The sequence below is a fragment of the Podarcis liolepis genome (genome assembly GCF_965112155.1).
Source record: "Podarcis liolepis genome assembly, chromosome: 17".
NCBI lineage: Eukaryota > Metazoa > Chordata > Lepidosauria > Squamata > Lacertidae > Podarcis > Podarcis liolepis.
In genome coordinates this window covers 4,926,254-4,948,682 of record NC_139571.1, presented here as the reverse complement: position 1 = coordinate 4,948,682, position 22,429 = coordinate 4,926,254, and the positions used below count along the sequence as shown (strand labels likewise).

The 22,429-nt window shown below is 43.3% G+C and overlaps 2 protein-coding genes across 48 annotated transcripts in view; one reads left to right on the top strand and one right to left on the bottom strand.

Moving 5' to 3' along the window:
• The window catches only part of LOC310696819 (uncharacterized protein), a 234,548-nt gene that overhangs the window by 115,184 nt on the left and 96,935 nt on the right, over window positions 1–22,429 (top strand). The gene's annotated exons all lie outside the window — the stretch shown is intronic.
• WNK3 (WNK lysine deficient protein kinase 3) overlaps window positions 1–22,429 on the bottom strand; it is a 99,929-nt gene that overhangs the window by 66,778 nt on the left and 10,722 nt on the right. For all 47 annotated transcript variants that reach the window (XM_083482707.1, XM_083482718.1, XM_083482698.1 and 44 more), the window contains one exon: window positions 19,547–20,199. In XM_083482707.1, coding sequence (XP_083338833.1) covers window positions 19,547–20,068 — 522 coding nt within the window. In that variant the 5' untranslated portion in view covers window positions 20,069–20,199. The remainder of the gene's footprint in view (window positions 1–19,546; window positions 20,200–22,429) is intronic.

The window sequence follows — 22,429 nt, the reverse complement described above, 5'->3', positions numbered from 1 at the left end:
TTGTAGTGCATTTCTGGTATTGTGCCCCATCCTGGGATCTTTTGATAAAGGGAGGTATATAAATTATCATCACCACCACCACCACTTTGAGAATAGAAACCACTCCCATTTGCCTTGACTTGGTCACCAGGGAAGGTAACCAGAGCACATGTAAGCTTGTTTCATTGGATGAATTTCAGCTGCTGGACAGAGTCCTTGGACATACAACCTATATACTTAACCCTTTGCTTTTCTTGGCTCATAATATCAAGCCAGGAAGAGACTGGACCAACACTTCCTTCAAAGAAGGGCTTCTCCAACCAACCTAAATGAAGAAGTCTTGCAACTCATCCTGAAAAATTCCCCTCTAGACCTAGTTGCAAATATTCCCTTCCTACCCCAAGTGCTTGAGTGGTAGGTTGCTGTGCAATCAGTTTCCTGGATAAGACTATCTAGGTCAGGGGTCTGCAACCCGCGGCTCCGGAGCCGCATGTGGCTCTTTTACACCTTTGCCGCGGCTCCGGGGCAGATACTAGCGAGGGGAGGAGGCACATTGTGCGCCCTGACACTCCCCACTGTGGCGGGCGCTGTACTGGCTGTGACGTCGCATGGGGGCGGTGCGTGCGTTAGTCACGCACCGTCCCGACGTCACCTTCCCGCCTGCTGTCAGATCGCGGCTCCGGAGATATATTTGTTTTAAATGTCGCAAAGGTTTTGCGGCTCCCAGTGTTTTTTTTCCTTCAAAAACGGGTCCAAGTGGCTCTTTTTGTCTTAAAGGTTGCAGACCCCTGATCTAGGTCTATTTCAGTCCTGCTTTGTTCTAACACAGAGGTTGCCGGTCATTTTGGTGGATGAACTATGGAGGGAGAGGGGAAAGGAGATGTGACCTTATAGACTCTCCTATATCTCTCACCAGCTTTTTGCACCATTTACCATGGTATCATTCTAGATAGGTTATCAGCATTGCAAACTAGGGGAACTGCGCTGGTTTCATTGGTACTTTGACATCTGATTGCAGAAGGTGGTATAGGTAACTTGCAACCTATGTGCATTTAACTTGTGTGCATTCAGATTTATGCACCTGGTAAATTAAAAAATTAAGATGGGGACAAGTGTCCAGAGAAAAAAGACTTTGGCAAGCCCACTCACAATTGAACCCAATATGTTTGAACCATGTGCGATTTTGGCTTTGTGTGCTATCCCTGGAGCATAACCCCCACATAAATTGAGAGTTGCTTGTACTTTGGAATTACTGCTTGGCTCCATGCCATCTGTTCTATGGGTTCCCACGGCATTCTATTTTGTCCCCCAAGCTTTTTAACAAATGAGTTCATATGGGGTTTTGATTTGGTGACATCCATATGCTGACAACATCCAGTTTTCTCTTTCCTTTATATCAGGTTCAGGTCTGGCAGTGGAAGTGCTCAACCAATGTCTAGATTTGGTAATATATTTGATGAGGGCCAATAAACTGAAGTCAGTTCAGACAAGGTGGAGATGCTGTTGGTTGGTAGGCAGTCTTTTGTATAGGATGGGCTGGTCTTACTGTAGACAGGACTGTAATCCCTGAGTGATCAGGTTTGAGCTTGAGGGCGATCACTGATCCTCTAGTGTCATTAAAAGATCCTAACCACAGCGATCCATGCTCTGGTAATTTCCAACACAGATTAATGTCATGCATTGTGTGAGGAGTCGTCTTTGAAGACCAAAAGCTGTAGTTCAAAATATACCGTATTTTTTGCTCTATAAGACTCACTTTTTCCCTCCTAAAAAGTAAGGGGAAATGTGTGTGCGTCTTATGGAGTGAATGCAGGCTGCACAGCTATCCCAGAAGCCAGAACAGCAAGAGGGATTGCTGCTTTCACTGCGTAGTGATCCCTCTTGCTGTTCTGGCTTCTGAGATTCAGAATATTTTTCTTCTTGTTTTCCTCCTCCAAAAACTAGGTGTGTCTTGTGGTATGGTGCGTCTTATAGCGCGAAAAATACGGTAGTTGTTACGATGCTAACTGGTGTCTGGGGATGAGAGCACATCTCACTATTTGGTCCTAATCTTTCCCCCAAGTACAATGTATATTACTGGTGCAAACCTTCATAGCCCTATACAGTTTGGTTTTGGAATGGGGTACCTAAAGGTTTGCTTGACTCTATAACAACTTTTCTGCTCGTTAAGTTCTTCTTTGGGGTGTGTGGGGCTCTTCTAGGTGCTATACAGCATCTGAAACTAGGTGGATGGTGAAGCAAGACAGGGTGGGAACATGAGAGAGGACACTTTCAGTGGCAGCACCCTGGTTGCAGTTTGCTTTTCTCCAGGAAATGTACCTGGCACCTATTTTATGATATTTTGCTACCACGTGAAGTCATTTTTATTTTTAATTTTTAACACTTGTAATGTTTTTTTCTTTTAAAATAGATATACTTTTAATGTAGTATTTTTTATTAATTGTAAAAGGTGGAACGCTTTTTTCAAAAGCAGGGCATACAACAAAGTGCATGTGTCCTCACATTCTGTCCAGTGCCTGCCAGATGTCAACTACTGACAGGAGGTAGAGGAAAGGCTCTCCGACAGAACCTTAGAGTGAGACTTTCTTTTAGATATCCTATAGCTGCAGCTAAGATGGTAGTTAGAAGAGGTCAGAGTAGGAAGGCACTCAATCCGTCTCAACTCATCCTTTGAGGCACCATCCTAAAGCATGCACCAAGTGTAGAACCCCTACAGGGGAAGGAATGAGAATACCAGTCCTGAAACTAGAAAGCTCTAGTGGTTTTATAGGTAGAATGCTGGACTAGGACCTTAGAGATCAGGGTTCAAATCCCCACTTAGCTGTGCAATTCACTGGGTGACCTTGGGCCAGTCACTGTCTCTCAGCCTAACCGACTTCACAGGGTTTTGATGTAAAGATAAAATGGAGATGGGAAGAGCCACATATGCCACCTTAAATTCCTTGAAGGAAAGGTGGGATATAAATGTAACAAGAAGAAGTAGTGTGGGACCACAAAGAACGAAGTCAATATTTCAAGTTGTAGTAGTTGCAAGGACTACTAATAATTTTCATCTTAATAGAAGTAATGGGTGTTAACATCTTTAATAACAGCATGAAATAAGATATGTGATTTAACAAACAAGTGATGCCACTCATCTGGAAGTCAAAATAAATGATTTTAATACTTGCTGAGTTCAGAACACTTTATATCAGTACCAGGCTTCTGATGATCTCTAACCTCCTTCAAGGACAAATGCAGCAAACTCAGCTCAACAGAACAAAACACTAACTCAACAGAGGATTCTGTGTTTAAGAGGAGGGTAAAAGTGTAAGATGTGCCTTGGGCTAGGTTTCAACCTACTTCTGCCTTTATGGTCTAAGTACTGAATCAAAATAAAACAGTTATGAATGCTGACCTAAGTTATACATAGGCAAATTATTTCCTTTTTCCTGCTACCGAAACTTCCAACTTGCCTTAAACCCAAACCAAACATTCAGGCAAAGAGGACAGGCATGTACAACACACACACACACACACACACACACACACAGAATTTTAAGAGAACTCTCTTTTTACAAATAAAATACCACAAAATGCATCAGCCCTACTTGACATGACGGCAAATGAGTGATTGTGAGTTAACAATCCCCTTTAATTCCTTTGGCTGATGCCCAGTTAGCATAAATTTGGCAGCACATACATGCAGCAAAGCCAGGAAACACAATGAGAAAGGGAAGGAGCAATAATGAAAGGGACAGATGCCAAGAGGATGCAGTCTTCCCTCCACTCCCAACAGCCCAAGGAGAAGTGGGCACTGCTGGCCTCTTCACATCTGATGGAGTTCTGAACAGCCACGTCGCTCAACACAGTTCTACAGGAAAGACCACTGAACAACTCAATTGTTTTATGTGCCTACATTCAAGTGATCAGCAAGCGACAATTTGCAAAATTAATGATGATGGGTGATTTTGCAAAGCTGCAAACATTTTATTGTTTCCTTCAGGCTGGCTGAAATGCAACTGATTATAGAGTAATTGTTTTTGATGTTATTGACTTAATGCAACCAATTAAGTCATGCAACTTAACAGTTTGCAGTAAGAGCTGTTGGACAGTGGAACGGACTCTCTCAGAAAGTGGTGGACTCTCCTTCCTTGTACATTTTTAAGCAGAGGTTGGCTGGCCATCTGTCAGGGATGCTTTAGTTTAGATTCTTTGGGGGGTTGGACTAGATGAATTTCAGCATCCCCCCTAAAATTCCATAAAGAAATACTGCTGACACAGAAACTTGAACTCATGACATATGTAGTGCACCCAGAAATTATTTTCCACACTCACACACGCACGTTTAGCTTGGGGAGGAGAAAGAATATATTTGTACTTGCCATTTATTTTCCATTGACAATAATGAGTTTTGAATAGCATTCAGGAATCGGACACCATCCTTTTCCCACTGGTTCACACAAATTGAACTGGCATCAAAGGCCCCACCTAGAACTGCACTCCAAATTCACGCTAGGTTAATTTACAACAAGCAAGCTTTGTTTCAAATGGAACCTTTTGTTAATTGGTCAATTGCTGACTGTCAACAAATCAGTTCCTGGTTAAACAGTTAGCTGATTATCCAGAATAACCACTGAGCCATAAGTCAAAAATTAGGATGCAAAAGACAAATGCCATTTTTGGCTATGCAATCAGCAGAACCATCAACGAAGTTCAATGTGGTGCTAAGTCCCTTAGCCCTGTTGCATTAGCAGAATGGTTCTATTTTATAGTGTGCCTATGTTTATGTTCTTCTGTACGAGTCCCTTGGAGACCTGCTAGGTGACAAGCGACTAAGAAGTCAAATAAATGAAATAAATAAATAAATAAATAAATAAATAAATGGGAAGGTGCAGGAAGCCAGCATGGTTCTTGTGACTGGTTGCACAACAGATGGCTATAGCACAAATACTTCCTGTTGCACAACCAGTTTCACCAACTTCTGCTAGTGTAATAGTTGTGATGGATTTCATTTTGCCAAACCATGATTCTCACCCTTATGCTAGCACAACAGCCCTTGTACTAGTGGTCAGAGAATGTGAAATCTGGGCTATTATTTGTAAGACTCAGGAAAAGTACATAAGAACAGCCTGCTGGATCAGGCCAATGGAACATCTGTCTAGTTCAGGATTCTGTTTTCAGTGACCAACCAAATGCCAAAGGAAAGCCTGTAGAAAGACCTGAGCAAGATAGCATTCCCCAGTTGTGATTCCCAGCAATTGGCCTTCAGGGACATACTGTAGCCTTATGAGGCTTTGCCCTCGGGTGGGAAAAATATTGCGCCTGGGAAAGGGAAGTGGGAGTCAACAGACACTCAAGGAATAGTTTCGGAGAAAAGGCTTTTATTTCTACCATCCATGAACTGGTAGAAGGAGCAAGTGGGATAAGTCACAAAAAGCATGCACAAAGTTCACAGTCATGTGCACAAGCATATATACCCCGGATCAGTTCCCTCCTCCTTTCTCCTCCCTCAGGAGTCCTGCCCATGAGTTCCTCTGAGCATGAACAGAAAGCTGTCTTGGGACTCTTGGGACTCTTGGCACCCTTCCCAGGAAAGGGGTTTCAGAGTGTTCAGATATGTTTCAATCTCTTGTTCTGGCATGGTTCCCGGACAGAAAGTAAGTTGCAATGTTGTTTTTTAGCAAGGCCAGAAGGCATGAGAAAGGCCTGAGAAACATTGAACTGTTCTATACCTTTGTTGAAATCTTTTTAGTTAATGCTTTTTGTCTTAGAGGAAAATGCAGTTTTAATGCTTGAAACGAGGCCTGGCTGGGGGGGGGGGTTAATGAACAGTTTTAGTGTTTTTGGGGTGATCCTAACTGTTCCCCTACATTCCCCCCTCTTTGTTTTTGGACAGCCGCCAGGCCTGTCCCAAATGGACCACTATCCTTTCTTGAGTGACCAACCAAATGCCAAAGGAAAGCCTATAGAAAGACCTGAGCAAGATAGCATTCCCCAGTTGTGATTCCCAGCAACTGGCCTTCAGGGGCATACTGCCTCCAACTGAGGAGCTAGTAGCATTCCACTGAGCACTAGTAAGACCTCACATGCAGTGCTATGTTCAGTTCTGGGCATTTCTGTTCCATGAAACTTTAAGCTGGAAATAATTTAGAAAACAGTAAGTTTAGGTTAGAAAGCACACAGCATGAAGAAAGTTTGAAACAGCTAATTATATACGGCCTCAAGAAAAGGAGGCGGGGAGCTACCGTATTTTTCGTCCCATAGGACACTCCGTCCCATAGGACGCACCTAGTTTGGGGGGGGGGATAAAGGAAAAAACATTCCCTTTATTCCCCCCCCCAAAAGCAGGTCGGGGAAACAGAACCAGGTCGAGGAACAGCGGGATGGCGGCGCTGCGCCTCCCTGCTGTCCCCGGAGCTTGTGGGGCTGGCCGATGTCTGCCCCGCGCGAGGGGCGCTCTGCATCAGGGCGCCCCCCCCCCCCGCGGGGCGGCAGGCTGCTATCCGCAGCGTGGGGAGCCCTGCGGGGAACTCCTGCAAGGCTCCCCATGCTGCGGATGTCTGCCTGGCGCGAGGGGCGCTCTGCTTCAGCAGGCTGCTATCCGCAGCCTAGACATGCCTGCTGGACCTCCCGTAGGGCTGCCTAGGCTGCGGATGTGTTCCTGAAGCCTGGAGAGTGAGAGGGGTCGGTGCGCACCGACCCCTCTCGCTCTCCAAGCTTCAGCGAAAGCCTGCATTCGCCCCATAGGACGCACCCAGATTTCCCCTTCATTTTTAGAGGGGAAAAAGTGTGTCCTATACGGCGAAAAATACAGTAATATGAGAGTTTTACAAATGTATCTGAAAAAATGAAAAACAGAGAATTGTTCATCCTGCCCAGAAGACAGGACAAGAAATAACCTACTGTAAAGTAGAATAAAGTTACATATTAGAAACAGCTTGCCAATTTGAAGAGCAGTTATCCTATGGCATGAGGTTACAGAAAGAAGATATGCTGTCTCCTACCTTAGAAATTAAGGCAGGCATCAGCTGGGGATGTCTTATGCTTAAAATAGTTGGGCTTACTACTGTATAATGTCCTCACTTAGTTATAGAAAGGTGTATATGTTAGTGGGTGTCATGCAACAAAGTGCCTTGCTGAGACTACTCACTATAAGCTAAATATCCCCACTAATGCACTCCAAGCAAGCAGTTAAGCAGGTTTATCCATCCATAAACATAAAAATGGTTAATTGGCCCACCAAGAAATCAAGCCATTAGCAAAACAGGCACTGGAACAGGAAACTTTTCTGCTTCACTGAACTATATAATATGCTAATTTCTTTCCCTCCCTAACAACAGGATAGATTTTAAAGCCTTTGTTTGTTCTGTTGTTCTTTTTAAAAAGGTGACAAGTTACAATGGCAAATTATCTGTTCATACCATTTAGAGACAGTTTTATGCAAAATCTATTAAATTATGTAATGGTCTTATGCTTCCCTTTCTTAACTTATGCAATTGTCATTTTTTACAGTAGGTTTTAATCCCAAAGTCTCTTCTGTAGTTTAGCTGTCCAGGGTCATCTTTTATTTTCCATGACTAAATAAAAGAAACATATGCTTACTTAGCAAAAGAGGTCTCTCGTTCACTTATATAAGCCCATTGAGCTACAACCTCTTTGGAACATGGACCACTTTTTGCATTTACACAGCATGTGCAATAATTATTAACATGATGGTTCTAACCATTAGAAACTAAAAACAATCATATACACTTTCAGCACTCACTAACCCCAGTATGCAGAACAATCAAAGCTTCACAAGAGTTTTACAGAATTTTCCCCTCCATTTTTTGCAGATAGTTGAAACGAAGGGCTGCAAATGGTTAAAGAATGCCACCCATGCTAATATAGATTTCTGCAGGAAGTGGGAAGTCAGTCCAGATCTTTCAATTTCTTTCATACATCATCTTCTCTTAAAAGCTGGTCCCAAGAAATAGTACAGAAACTGCAACATAGCCAGTCAGTTTGGGCTTATGTCATCAAGTCTAGCCTTTCTACTGCAAAGCTACGCAATCCAAGCTAAGAACAGAAAGCCCCTGGGTGGCTTTGCACATGTAACCATATAGCACCACAAATCCTGGCTGTATTGGCTGACTGAGCAACAGAATAAAGGTAAAGGTAAAGGGACCCCTGACCATTAGGTCCAGTCGCGGATGACTCTGGGGTTGCGGCACTCATCTCACTTTATTAGCCGAGGGAGCCGGCATACAGCTTCTGGGTCATGTGGCCATCACGACTAAGTCACTTCTGGCAAACCAGAGCAGTGCACAGAAATACTGTTTACCTTCCCTATTTATCTACTTGCACTTTGTGCTTTCGAACTGCTAGGTTGGCAGGAGCTGGGACCAAGCAACGGGAGCTCACCCCGTCACAGGGATTTGAACCACCGACCTTTTGATCGGCAAGCCCTAGGCTCAGTGGTTTAACCCACAGCACGACTCGCGTCCCTTATGGTCAACAGAATACCTTCCCATAAATCACTCCATGTCTGCCAGCAATTACAATCCATACAGATATTAAAATCTGTAGGGAGCAGCTACATACATTGTTCTACTCTTGATAACTACCATTACTGCTTTAACCAGTGTATCTGAGAATTAAGCAGACCTCTGTCACCAAACTTTCTTTTCCTTCCACATAAGTGTCTGATGCTTTGTAAGACACCCCAATGTCAGTCACTCTTTGCAGTTGCAAAGACAAAACTTTTCCAACAGCTTTGGAACAAAGACAAAGAGCCACTGTTTACTTAAGTGCTGATCACCTGCCTATGAAGCCAATTTCCATGACTAGTTCAGTTTCTATGTTTCCTTTTTGTTCATTACCTTTTAAAATGACTGATGTTCCAACATAATCTCTTACCTTTTAATAAGCCAAAATAAACAATAGTCTAAATGGCACTCAGAAGATCTGATAGCTGCTTAATATTGGAGGGCAGAAGGGCAAACATTTTGCCTGGCTTAAAAAATATAAGCGATGGAAGATGGGGGCCATATAGGCAGCTGATGAAAAGCAGAAGGTACTTATGCTTGTAAAGTCTTACATTCATCTTCATTTTCTAAAATTAAAGATTTGCTTTCCTTATTCCATGTGGTCAAATATCTCTTTAAATTTAGTAAAATAATGAATTTATGGCCTTGTTGGTATTGCTACCAATTATATGATCTACCCTTACTGAATCCATGTTTTGAGACCATATACTTTTTGAATCAATTTCTCATACAAGCAACTCTTAACTTTAAGGGGGGTTATGCTGTGGGGATATTGCCTAAAGCCAAAATTGTGTATAGTCAAAACACGTTGGGTTCCAATTGGATTCAGTGGTGGATGGGACTGCTAAAGTCTCTTTCCACCTCTTTTTGATTATTTTTTTGTTCAGTGTGCAAAGCTGAACGTGCACAAGTTAAATGTGCATAAATTGCAAGTAGAAAAGAGAACACTTTTAATTAATCTGATCTTTTTTAGGCTGGGTTGCCATCAGTATGCCGATGACACCCAACTCTATCTGTTGATGGATGGCCATCCTGACTCGGCCCCAGACACACTGACCAGATGTTTGGAAGCTGTGGCTGGATGGTTACGTGGAAGCCGGTTGAAGTTAAATACTTCAAAGACAGAGGTCCTCTGGCTGGGATGGGACGATATGGGATTGGGGGGGCAACTCCCATCTCTTGCGGGGGTGCAATTAGTGCCAGCACCGTCCGTTAAGAGTTTGGGTGTAATCTTCGATACCTCCCTCTCTATGGAGGCGCAGATTACAACTATAACAAAGGCGGCATTTTTTCATCTCCGCCAAGCTAAGCAGTTGGCCCCTTATCTCTCTCGCCCTGACCTAGCCACTGTGATCCACGCGACGGTCACCTCCAGACTGGATTATTGTAACTCGCTCTACGTGGGGCTGCCCTTGAGACTGACCCAGAAACTCCAGCGGGTGCAGAATGCCGCGGCGAGACTCCTTATGGGGTCTTCGCTGCAAGATCACATTCATCCGGTACTATACCAACTGCACTGGCTCCCGGTGGAGTACAGGATCAGGTTTAAGGTGCTGGTTTTAACCTTTAAAGCCCTATACGGCCTAGGACCCTCGTACCTATGGGACCGCCTCTCCTGGTATGCCCCTACGGTCTGCAAATAAAAACATCCTGAAGGTCCCAGGCCTCAGAGAGGTTAGGCTGGCCTCAACTAGAGCCAGGGCTTTCTCGGCTGCGGCTCCAATCTGGTGGAACGCTCTGTCACAAGAGACTAGGGCCCTGCGGGACCTGACATCTTTCCGCAAGGCCTGCAAGACAGAGTTGTTCCACCAGGCCTTTGGTCAGGGCCCAGCCTGACTCCCTCCTCTGGCAACCTGCATAGAACTTTGCTTAACGGTTGCCATTAATTTGATTTTAATTAATTGTTATAATGAAATGTTGTAGAATGTTAGATTATTTGATTGTTTGATTATTTGATTGTTGTTAGCCGCCCTGAGCCCGGCTTTGGCTGGGGAGGACGGGATATAAATAAAATTTATTATTTTATTATTATATTATTTTATTGAACCAACCCCCTGTTGATAAAGAGCTCTAAGTAACTGGAAGGTATGCATATGTCTTCAACAACAGAAGAGAATCTAATAAAAAGAATCATTTTATCGGTTTTGTATTTCTCATTTTACAGTGCCAGTGAAGTGCTTCACTTGGGGATAAAAATTACCAGACACAGGAACCAATATTGGATACTTCCGTTTAGCAAGACCAAAAACAGTTAAATCTGCCATTATGTAGAAGGCAGAGTTTTTTTAAGAAAAATGTGAAAACAAAGGATTCCATGCTAAATAGATTGCAAAAAACAATGTGAGCATAGTGGTCAGCTGCAAACATGCACTAGAATTACGCGTTTAGCTGTTAGTGCTGCTGCTAACCAAAGCTTTCAGAGGGGAGAGCAACCTTCATGCTGTTCCTACATGACTTTTTTTTCTTATTTAATTTCCAACCAACAGGGATGTAATTTCCTTTTGAAAAAACATACACATGCTGGAAAGAAGCACTAAGAAGTTGTTCCAATGGACTGGCACTCAGTTCCAATACTTATGGCAGTCATTCAGAAAGGAAGACAATCAGGTCAAGGAGAGCCATTCCTCCTCACACTGCTGCCTCTGTCCCCCTCCGTAGGGAGTCACCTGCCGCCGCCACCACACGTCAGGAATTCTGTACGCTGTGCCTTTCACTGCCACCTCAGTGTCTTCTGAGATCTGCAACCACTCTTCTTGCTCCTCTGGCCAAGAATTACTGTCCGAGGTGAGGGCATGAAATTGATTTTGTAGTTCTGGAGATTCAGTATGGCTCCTGACAGTCAATTTAAATAAGGCATGAGTGATCACGCCCAGGGTGTTTTCATTCAGAGTAGATCCACCATGACTAACATAGGTCCATTAATTTCTTGCACCTACTTCATATAAAAGTTAGATGAATACAGCCCCAAGTTTCCCTCCCACAAAAGAGGCACCATTGGCATATCAGCTTAAACTGGGCAAACTCTGCCACCTGACCATCCAGATCAAAGCCAGGTCCAGGAGCATTCCCAGGCTGTGGACCTGATTTTCCATGGTGAGTCTAATCCCATCCCAAACAAGCTGCATCACTATCCCAGGATTACTAGTCCAATCAACCAAAAACACCTCAATCTTGTCTGGATTAAATCTCACTTAGTCAGCTACCACCCAGAAGAGGATTAAATCCCAATTTGTTAACTGATGTTTGATCCTACACACCAGCTCAACATGCTCTCCTTGATAGAAAAGGACATTTAGCTTACTGATGACTCCACGCCCCCAACTCTCCAGACAATCCCTTCCAGTTACGTAGATGCTATACAGCAAGATGGAAATCTGTGGAATGCCATAAACCAAGCCGCCTTGAGCGTCTTGTTGAAAGGTGTGTGTGTGTGTGTTTACTCTTTTATTTATAAATACATATATAAATAAACCAGTAGAGGTTAGTGCTCACTGAGACTGATAGGGCAGAAGGTAGGGAGGTAGACATTACATGGAGCCACCACAGAGAAGTCCCACCTATGCACCACCAACTTCTGAACTCTTCCAGGTAGACATAATTAATCAGGAAGTAATGAATTAATTGGAGTGTGTGAAGTAAGGATGGATGGAACACACAATTCATTCTCCCTCCCTCCCATGTGCTGTGGTCCCAGGTCCTGATCATGTTGCTACAGTGATAGCTGGGGGGGGGGGGTGAGATGGAACTCAACGGAACTCAGCTTCAGCACCTCTCAGGTGGGTGCCATTGCATCGTAAGAGAACAAGGGAGTTCCAGCACCTCTTTTTCTAGAAAAATAGCACTAGTGATGGCTATTTGACATTTTTTCATGCAATCACAAGTAATGTATTTAGATTTAGAATGATGCAGGGCTACCTTTATAAAGGGTCACTACTAGAAAGTATGGAAGCATAGCATGGGAGTGGGGAGCCTATTATTATTTATTTATAATTATTTATTAAATTTGTATATTGCAAAATACATAATAAAAAAGAACAAAAACAAACCAATAATCCTTCCTCCCACAACACATTTAAAAGAGCATTGGATCTCAATCAGCCAAAGGTCTGGTTGAAGAGGAACACTTTCACCTGGCGCTTAAAGGTGTATAATGGCTTAAAAAGTAAGCCAATCATTGAAAGGCAGGTATGAAATGTTATAAATGAATAAATTCATGAGAACAAACATCTTTAAGGCAAATTGGCTTTTGACGGTTTATTATGTTTTGTATATTCTGCTGGATGCCGCCCAAATGGGCGGGTTATAAAATTATTATTATTATTATTATTATTATTATTATTATTATTATTATTATTATGGCACCAGCTGAACCTTCCTGAGGAGAGCATTCCACAAAAGGGGAGCCACTGCAGAAAAGGTCCATTCTCATGTTACCACCCCCCGGACCTCTCCTGGAGAAGGCACACTAAGAAGGACCTCAGGGTCCAAGTACCGTATTTTTCGCCCTATAGGGCGCACTTTTGGGGGGGAGAATAAAGGGGGGGAATTATTTTTTCCCCCTGAGCCCCAAAGAGCAAAGAAGCCATGACAGTGAGCGGGATGGATCCCACTAGCTGTCCTGGCTTTGTTTTTAGCCTCGGGGCTGGGGGTCCGGGAGCGAAGGCGAGGTTGCGCCATCGCTCCCGGAGCTTGAGGGGCTGGGGGCGGGGGAAGCCCAAGCTTCCCCCAGCCCCCAGAACGGGTCCAGGAGAGACGTCGAGGTTGCGATCAACCTCGCCATCGCTCCCGGAGCTTGCTGTCCACAAGCCTTGGGAGCCCGGCAGGAAGTCGCGCCGGGCTCCCAAGGCTTGCGGAGAGCTGCCCGAAGCCCGGGGTGTGCCCCGCTGCGCTCCCCGGGTTTCGGGCTGCAGGCCGCTGTCCGCAAGCCTTGGGAGCCCGGCGGGAACTCCCGCCGGGCTCCCAAGGCTTGGGGATAGCTTCCTGAAGCCTGGAGAGCGAGAGGGGTCGGTGCGCACTCACCCCTCTCGCTCTCCAGGCTTAAGTGAAAGCCTGCATTCGCCCCATAGGACACACTCACATTTCCCCTTCATTTTTGGAGGGGGAAAAGTGCGTCCTATAGGGCGAAAAATACAGTAAGTTAAATGATCCTCCAGATATTGTTGAACACCCAACTCCCATCCAGCTCCTATCAGCCTCAACAAACTCACTCAGTGATCAGGAAGTTATTTATATATTTCAGAAAATTAAGTTCCACTCAATCACAGTTGTCTCTAAGTGACTGTGGTTATGTGCATCTTTGGAACATGAAAAATAACAGTTGCTATGGTGACCTGTCCTTGGGATCACAAAGGGCAGGAAGAGTTTTAAAAAAAACCTTATTTTAATATATCCTGCTTATTGAGGAACTCCCTCCACAGAGCAGTTTATTATTTCCAATAAAAACCAACTCTACCTGTTAATAAAATATAAAAATACAATGCAGCTAAAAAAAAGTGATGGGAAAATAAATGCATTGAAAAGTGTGGGACAGCAATCATTTGATGCAATGTCATATAACCTCTATTCAAATCAATCATTCAAAACGAATCCTCAATAAGCAGCCCATCTCATCTTACCTCCCCCCGAAAATGTGCAAACAAATCAGGACAAATGCTCAATAAACAGGCTATCTGGAAGTGATCTAGGTCTGACATTCATGTATAAAACATCTTTTAATCTTGTCAGTGCTGGGATGTATATTTGACTTAATTACTTCCTTACCTGCAATGCACACAAGGAAAGAGGAATTAGCATGGAAAGTTTCTGGGGCAAACTTTGAAATGGATTTAAAATAGATTCTGACTGTAAAGTGGGCAATGAGTTATTACGGCTGATAAAGTTAAAGCAACCCCAGCAAAAGCTGAGCAGATGCAGTCTAGCATTAATCATCTCTAAGCCCCAGAATGATCACAAGTACCAAAAGATTTGACTTAAAGGTTATGCGGCACTTCTCATACTGCAATTTTCAAGAAGCTTTACATCTTCTTGCAAATATGTCATCCACTTTTTATTGATGGGGCACAGAAAAAGGATACATTCCAGTCACACAGCAAAGTAATAGCAAGTCCAATAATAAAACCCAGGTCTCCTGACAATGTTCTACCCTCAAACAATTTGGGCAGGGATAGCAAAAGCATTCTTCACAGAGAGGTGGCCAGCTATGGAATCTGCTACCACAGCAAGAGTTCAGAGCTAAAATGCCTTCATCTATATTTTAAGAAAAGAGCCTATATAAACTTTGTAGACCAACAATACTTGGAGTTGATTCACAACCAAGATCTGGGGTCAAACACGTTCCTTAAGCTTGAGGACTAGAAATTACTTTCATTCAGTAATTAATGAGTTAAAAATATAGCTAGTAACATTTTTTATAAACACAGTAAGTTTAATTCTGATGCTTCCAATAGGGCTTACTTTGAAATAAATATATTTAAAAGTAGGTCTAAGTAACAAACATACCAACTGAAATTCTCACATATTGTATTTATTGTTTTGATATTGTATCCAAACAAACAGCCCTGCTAAATTACACTTTTGATGTGCTCAGGACAATGCTGGAGGAAAGAATATAGATTGTGGTGCTGGATCAATGAGTGTTGTAACTGATAAGGCTACAAATATGGCACAGCATAAGCTTTGCTTTAAACTCAGCCAGCACTGCAGAGGAGCTGTTTAGATGCATGGCATGGAAAATTCTGATGAGCTTAGGCTAAACTAGCTGTGGAGGAGATTAAACCAATTATTAGGCATTCAGTAGTTATTCCACCACCCACTGATGGGTATATGGGGGCGGGTGAGGGAACAACCACACACTGTTTTTTGAATCATAGCTACTCAAATCAATTTTCCATTACAAAGAAAATGCAAGCAAGGACCTGGCTTGCTTTAAAATGGTGCTTTCCCTCTGAATGGTCTTTCTAATGCATTCGCCTGCTATTCACATAATATGCTTGGTCCTCTATTACAGTCTATCTGTTCCAAAGCAGGACAACTATGGGGGCACAATAGAATCAGAGAGTTGGAAAGTTGGAAGGGACCCCCGAGGTTCATGAGAGCCAGTGTGGTGTAGTGGTTAAGAGCGGTAGTCTCGTAATCTGGGGAACCGGGTTCGCGTCTCCGCTCCTCCACATGCAGCTGCTGGGTGACCTTGGGCTACTCACACTTCTCTGAAGTCTCTCAGCCCCACTCACCTCACAGAGTGTTTGTTGTGGGGGAGGAAGGGAAAGGAGAATGTTAGCCGCTTTGAGACTCCTGAAGGGGAGTGAAAGGCGGGATATCAAATCCAAACAAACTCTTCTTCATCTGGTCCAACCCCACATCCAGTTTATTATTACAGAACAAGTAAATAAACTACCTTTGACAACAGAGATGCCAAACATTGTAAGAGTCCTGCTGGATCAGGGCCCACCTAGTCAAGCACCCTGTTTCCCAGAGTAGCCAAGTATCTGTTTCCAAGAAATTTGCTAGCAGGCAACAGCTCTCCCACTTTCCTTCAGCAACAGGTTTTTGAACCTGGAAGTTCCTTTAAGCTATAATGGCTAATAGCCTCTGATGGGCCCATTCACCAGGAATTTGTCTAGTCCCTTTTTAATATCCTCACCCCAAAGTCTATTTGTGTCTTGTTTGCTGCCACCTCCAGAATGCTTTGCTGGCATAAGTGAGTAAAATGGCAAGATGTAAAGAATAGAATTTCTGCATCTTTCATTGTTTTGAGTTTTTGGTCATCCCTGCTCCTTCCAAAATGCCACCTTTTACACACAACTATTAAAGTTACAGGCTGCCCCCCCATCAAGTGAATAAATAAAAATACTTTAGTAAATGTAGAAATAATCAGGATATTTGAAATTGAAATTCTTGGGGCGGTCATTTGGATGATGTATGTTGTGGTGCTTTCTAGCGACGCAACTGGCAATCCAACTGAGCGATAGGCGTGGCTTCTGCCAACTGACCAGTCACATCACAGGTAGTTTGGTTCTGGAAGCTTCTCATAGTTTCCAGCATTTTTTGCTGAAAGCAAGCACCTGCAGGGTCTGTGCAGAAACAAGTGGAAGTTTCTCACAGGCTATTTATACCACAGAAAGCCCTCAGGCTTTGTCAATGATATACAGTGGTGCCTCGCAAGACGAAAAGAATCCGTTCTGTGATTCTCTTCATCTAGCGGTTTTTTCGTCTTACGAAGCAAGCCCATTGAAGGATTAGCGGATTAGCGCTATTAGCACTATTAGCGGCTTATCTGCTGATCGGATCAGCTGATAAGCGGCTTAGCGACTTAGAAAGGGGGGGGGAGGGAAAAAAACCAGCAGGAACTCACAAGACATTGTCGTCTTGCGAAGCAAGCCCATAGGAAATTCGTTTTGCGAAGCACCTCCAAAACGGAAAACTCTTTCGTCTAGCGAGTTTTCCGTCTTGCGAGGCATTCGTCTTGCGGGGCACCACTGTAGTTTAGTTTATTCAAGTTCAGAATTCAGATTGGTGCAGAGTTCATAGCTTACATTTGTTGTTGTTACGGTCAGAGGGGGGATGTAATTTAAAAGTAATTTTAAAGAACTGTTGTTGAGACATTTCATTCTGAATCTGCTAGACAGAGCCAGACAGAGGATGATGGCAGATGGGTGTCCTGCCCCCCCAATAAATCCTGGCTACGCCCATAGTTACAGGAACCTTTCCCTTTTTAAAAAACTGGTCATCCTATGGCAAGAATATTGTCTGAAACTTGGCAAAGAGCACTACAAATGAACTGCACACAAAAGGTTTCACCTGCATTTGGAAAAAAGCATCTTGTGACACTCACACCAGCCATAACACCACGGCCCACTTGCAGCTCTATCCTGTTGGCAAGCATAGCAACCAAGGGGCAAAAGTGGTGGTGTTTAACAGACGTGGAAGGAAGCAAAGACTTAAGAATGAATGTGGACACATAGGCATGAGCAACATCAGCAGAACTACTGGCTGTAAAGAGAAGTGACAACACTAGACCTGGAGAAGAAGCAGCAAATTTTTAAAGAACCCAGACGTAGCTAAGAGTGCTCCCCTTAGGTTAATGGACTTCAGCTCCCATCTGCCTCAGGCAGCACAGCTAATGCTTGGAAATGATAGGAGTTGTAGTCCAACAACATCTAGAACACACCAATTTGGCTACTTCTGCATCATTATTCATCCATCCCTCAGCAATGTTTCCATACACATGATGCCAACATTTGATGAGGCCTTTTCCTAAAATAATCCTAGGGACAAGTTCTATCTGAATAGGACAGAACAGAAGTGGAGGAGGAGGCAGGAGCCTAAAGTAAGGGTCAAGATATAGCAAAGGACAGAAGCTATGGAACCAAGAGATGGATAGAGGGCAAAAGCAAAGAGGGCAAGGGAAAGAAATGTAGGTGTCAGGGAACTGCCATCGGAGCTAGAGGCGGAGGGAAGGCTCCAGAGGGATGCCGGAGAGGGTCCCAGTAGGGAGAGAGGCAGCCCATCTGCTGGGGAAGGAAATCAGCGTAACACCAGTGGAGAAGGGGGGCAGATGGGGGAATTGGAGAGGAGGCTCCAAGACTCCTCGCCGGAGACCAGTGGAGAGTACGGGTACTCCACTGCCCACACCCTCCCTGCGCAGAAGACTTCCGCGCAGGGAGAGTAGGAGGAGACTTGGCGTCAAAGAACTTCTTTGCTGGAAGAAGTTCAAGAAACGCCCACTGACGGATTCTGCCAGCGACTGAGACAGCCACGTAGCTAGAGGCTGTCCAGACAGAAAGGGTTCAACCAGGTAACCTAGCCAGGAGTGGCGGCAACTTACGCACGAGCAACCCCTAGAACCATTACAGCAGGCAATGTCTAGTTGAGAATGGAAATTGAGGCAAGCACTTTCCTGAGCAATTAGTGTATACTCCAACTTTATGGCCACATTTCGACATACACTTCCATCACTGGGAGAACATCCCACTAAGATAATAGTCTGAAGGTACATGATACTTCAACTCCTAAATTAGAGGAAACCACCCATTAATAGTGTCTGCTTAGGAAACCACTCAGAAACCGTATGTAAACCATGTATTTATAAGCAATTATTTCCCGTGCTTACTTATAAATAAATATTGATTAGTCAGTTGGTTTGTGAACTGGTGAAAAAAAGAAATTCCTTGCTATTTGAGATACTCTCAATATTATACATTATAAAAGTCTGTATGAAGTAATACCAGCTCAGGTGAGATCCTATCATAGGCAAGGAATGTAGCCAAGGGGGGCTGAAATTCAGTGCTTTAAAAAATGTACTGAAGCCACAACAAAACCCAGTTCTGTTGACAATTTGCATAAATTTACTTAACATGTGTACTTTATTTGGTGCAGTTTATTTATTTGGGGGGGGGGGACAAGCACTGCATGATTGGATGTTTTCCCAGTTTATGACATGAACTGAGTAAAAGGTGTCAAAATTGTTAATACTTCAGAAGTGGCAATGAAGTGCAGGAGGCAGAAGTAGTGGAAAGACCTGTGGCCCAACAATTGCAGATTATCTCTGGCTTCTAAGAATTTAGCAGAAATAGCAATACAGTGGTACCTCGGGTTAAGTACTTAATTCGTTCCGGAGCTCCGTTCTTAACCTGAAACTGTTCTTAACCTGAGGTACCACTTTAGCTAATGGGGCCTCACGCTGCTGCTGTGCCGCCAGAGCACGATTTCTGTTCTCATCCTGAAGCAAAGTTCTTAACCCGAGGTACTATTTCTGGGTTAGCGGAGTCTGTAACCTGAAACGTCTGTAACCTGAAGAATATGTAACCTGAGGTACCACTGTATATTTTTATCTGTAACAATGAAGACTAGTAACTTGTTCTTTTAAAAAATGCAAGCCAGCTTTCTCAAGATGCCATACAAGTTGCTAGTTTCTGCTTTAGAAGCCTCTGCAGTATGACCCCTCTTGTCATGTAGGTTTCTGGATATCCCAAAATGTACCTCTCAAAAGCTGGACAAAGTTAGCCCTTCTGAACACCAGACAGACACATGAATGACCGATGGAACTCATCTACACTAACCTGCAATTCACACCAAGCAACTTCTACCCAGGTTTCTGTGTCCAGGCCCTTGAACACTGTTTTGAAGGCCCCTCTCCCCAGCTCAATGTCGAATTTCAGAAACCTTCCTCCAGGCGATGTAGCCACAGCCTTCATCTCGGCCTCCTCTTCTATTTCTTTCTTGGTTCTTTCCTTAGAAGCTTCCAAATTCACCTTCGAGCCATGCTCACATCTGGCCTCCTGGCCTGCCACCAGACCGCTGGAAGAAAGATGAGCCACCCTCTGGTCACCCACCACAAACTGCTCCTGTTCATCCTTTGGAGTGGGTTCCAGGGCCTTTTCATCCTCCATTATCTCCACACTCTTTCGGAAAAACCTTTTCCTCTCTGTAGTTGCCCCAGAGGCAGGTGTGTTGACATCCTCCTTGGTCCTGGTCTCCATGGTCAAAGGGGCAACAGCAGAGGAGTCCCTACCTTCCAAAGAGACTCCATCAGGTTTCTCTGATTCCTCTGTGCTGGCTGATTCACCAGAGTCCGTAGCCATGACACAGCAGAGCCTTGGCACTTCGATATGTTAAGTGTTTCCCTTCCTCTTCACTTCAGGCACATCATGAGTAACGGCAATGTTACCAGGACTTATTTCCTCTCAGATTATCATAAGATTCCCATGGCAACCTGTAACAAGAAGGAGGGGAGGGAAAACAGGATCATTTTAGAAAGTGAAATACGAAGCAGCCAGCCACCAAGAATGCAGTTTTCACTTAATTAATCTGGTCTTCCTTAATCCCAACAACACAAACCTGTTTGCTCTTCCTCTTTTTTTGCTGAAACTTTATTATTACTTTAAACTCAATGAGAGTTACATGCAATATAGATCAAATCATACACAATAATGGCTTCAATATATTCTGTTACATCAAGTATACTGTATACAAAAGCACTGATTGTTTGACGTACAAAAAGAACTTGCTGACCTAGGTATCTCTCCTCCCCTCCTACTCAACTATTGTAAATTAGTTCACCCAGTTGCCAAAGCCGAACTAATGCTAACATTCTCAAATACACCTTTCCTGTTGGTCATCTCTCACTTTATTATTTGTATTACAAAGTACTGCATTCACCTAAACAAATATCAAAATTCCAATTCTTGTTGGATGCTTAGAAAGGCCAGTGAATATTGTGGCCTCACACCGGGGACTATATAAAAACATTTTTTCAAGCCTACCTCCATGCAAAAAACTTTCAAACAGAAAGAAATTATGAAGTATGTACATACACACACAGGAATCATATTGCTTCCACTGGGTCATACAAGGGAGCAAGGAACAGAACCCCCAGTCTGTTGATCAAAAATCCTATTACTGTACTGCCATTTATCTGAGGCAGTGTATGTATCTAAATTGACATTTGCTGCCTCAGAACAACAGAAACCAGCTAACAGCTTTTCTTAGACACCACTCCCCTTATGTCCTGCCCTTACCACAATTGCTCCTTATAAATTATCTGAAAGAAGTACTTCTATTCTCATGTTATGAATGTGCATTGTGGATGCTTAATAATTAAGTCCGGATAAACTGGTATTTCCTGCTAGCATGTTGTATTATGAAGGTAGCACTGTGGCCACAGTGCTTGGGATTTTGAATGCGGTTTTGAGGCTTTTTTTAACAGCTTTCAAATGTAAAAAAGAAAAAAAATCAATTGTTCAATGGAAATGCATTTAATCAGCTAGCATACAACAACAACAAAGCTTCAAGCAAATGGATGAGTTAATGGACTCCCTTTAAAACCCTCTAGATACTTGCAGTCATATGCCAAGTTTATTTACAAATATGTACTGTACTGCAACAAAGGCACATCTACTTGGCTTCCCTTCACCTTACTTTGTAACCAGCTCATCAAAGGCTTTTAAATATATAATTTGTTTCTGAAATAATTCGGTCCAACCATGCTGTTTTATCAAAGTTTAATCTTGGGGAAGTAGGGAAGACAATGTATTCATTTTAAACAGAGCTAGCTGAAACCTTGTGGTTCATTCAGCAGCTAAGTAGAATGTACCTGACAGAAGGCTCCTATGAAGCTATTATCACAGCATGTCCATGGGAAACTATTCTGCAGTTCTCCTGAGCATCTTTTAAAGACAAAAAGTATCTGGTCCCTGCTAGATAAATATTCCTTTGAGAAAGCATATTTTGAATGTGAGCTTTCAATATGGGAAGAAATATAACACAAGGGGGGGAAAGAAAACAAATATTTGAACTATCTCACAAAGCAACCGTGGGTTAAAGCATTCTTTTCTGTCAACAATCTCAGTTCACTTTTGAGCAACATTTCATAATTACAGACCAGGTAAAAATATTCCGTTGAAGTATATTTCAAAGACTCAGAAATAAAAAGCAACCTTCCTTTTTAGTAATCTCATAAATAGTCCTAGAGGACAGCAGGCTGGGGAAGTCTGGTTTATCCCAAGCAGGAAACTGGGGACAGTAGAATCATCAAATGACAAGCCATTAAAAGGAGCCAGTGGTGTGCTGATTAACAGTGGTGGACTAGGACTGGGGGACCAGGGTTCAAATTCCCACTCGACCAGAAAGTTTACTGGGTGATCTGGAGTTTGTCACCATCTCTCAGCCTAATCTATCTCACAGGATTGCTGTGAGTATAAAATGGGGAGGAGGGAACTACGTGTGCCTCCTTGAGCTCCTCTTGAGAATAATGAGATATAAATGTAATAAATAAATAAATATGTGTGCTGAAGATGGATAAGAAAATTGTACTGGAGTCTAAATGAATTCTGTCTTTACTGAAGAAACTTTTGGAGAGCTACCTGTACCTGAACAACTGTGTTGGCGGATTGCATCAGAATAACTATGTCAAATATTTTTAGATGTGGCTTTAGTACTGATTG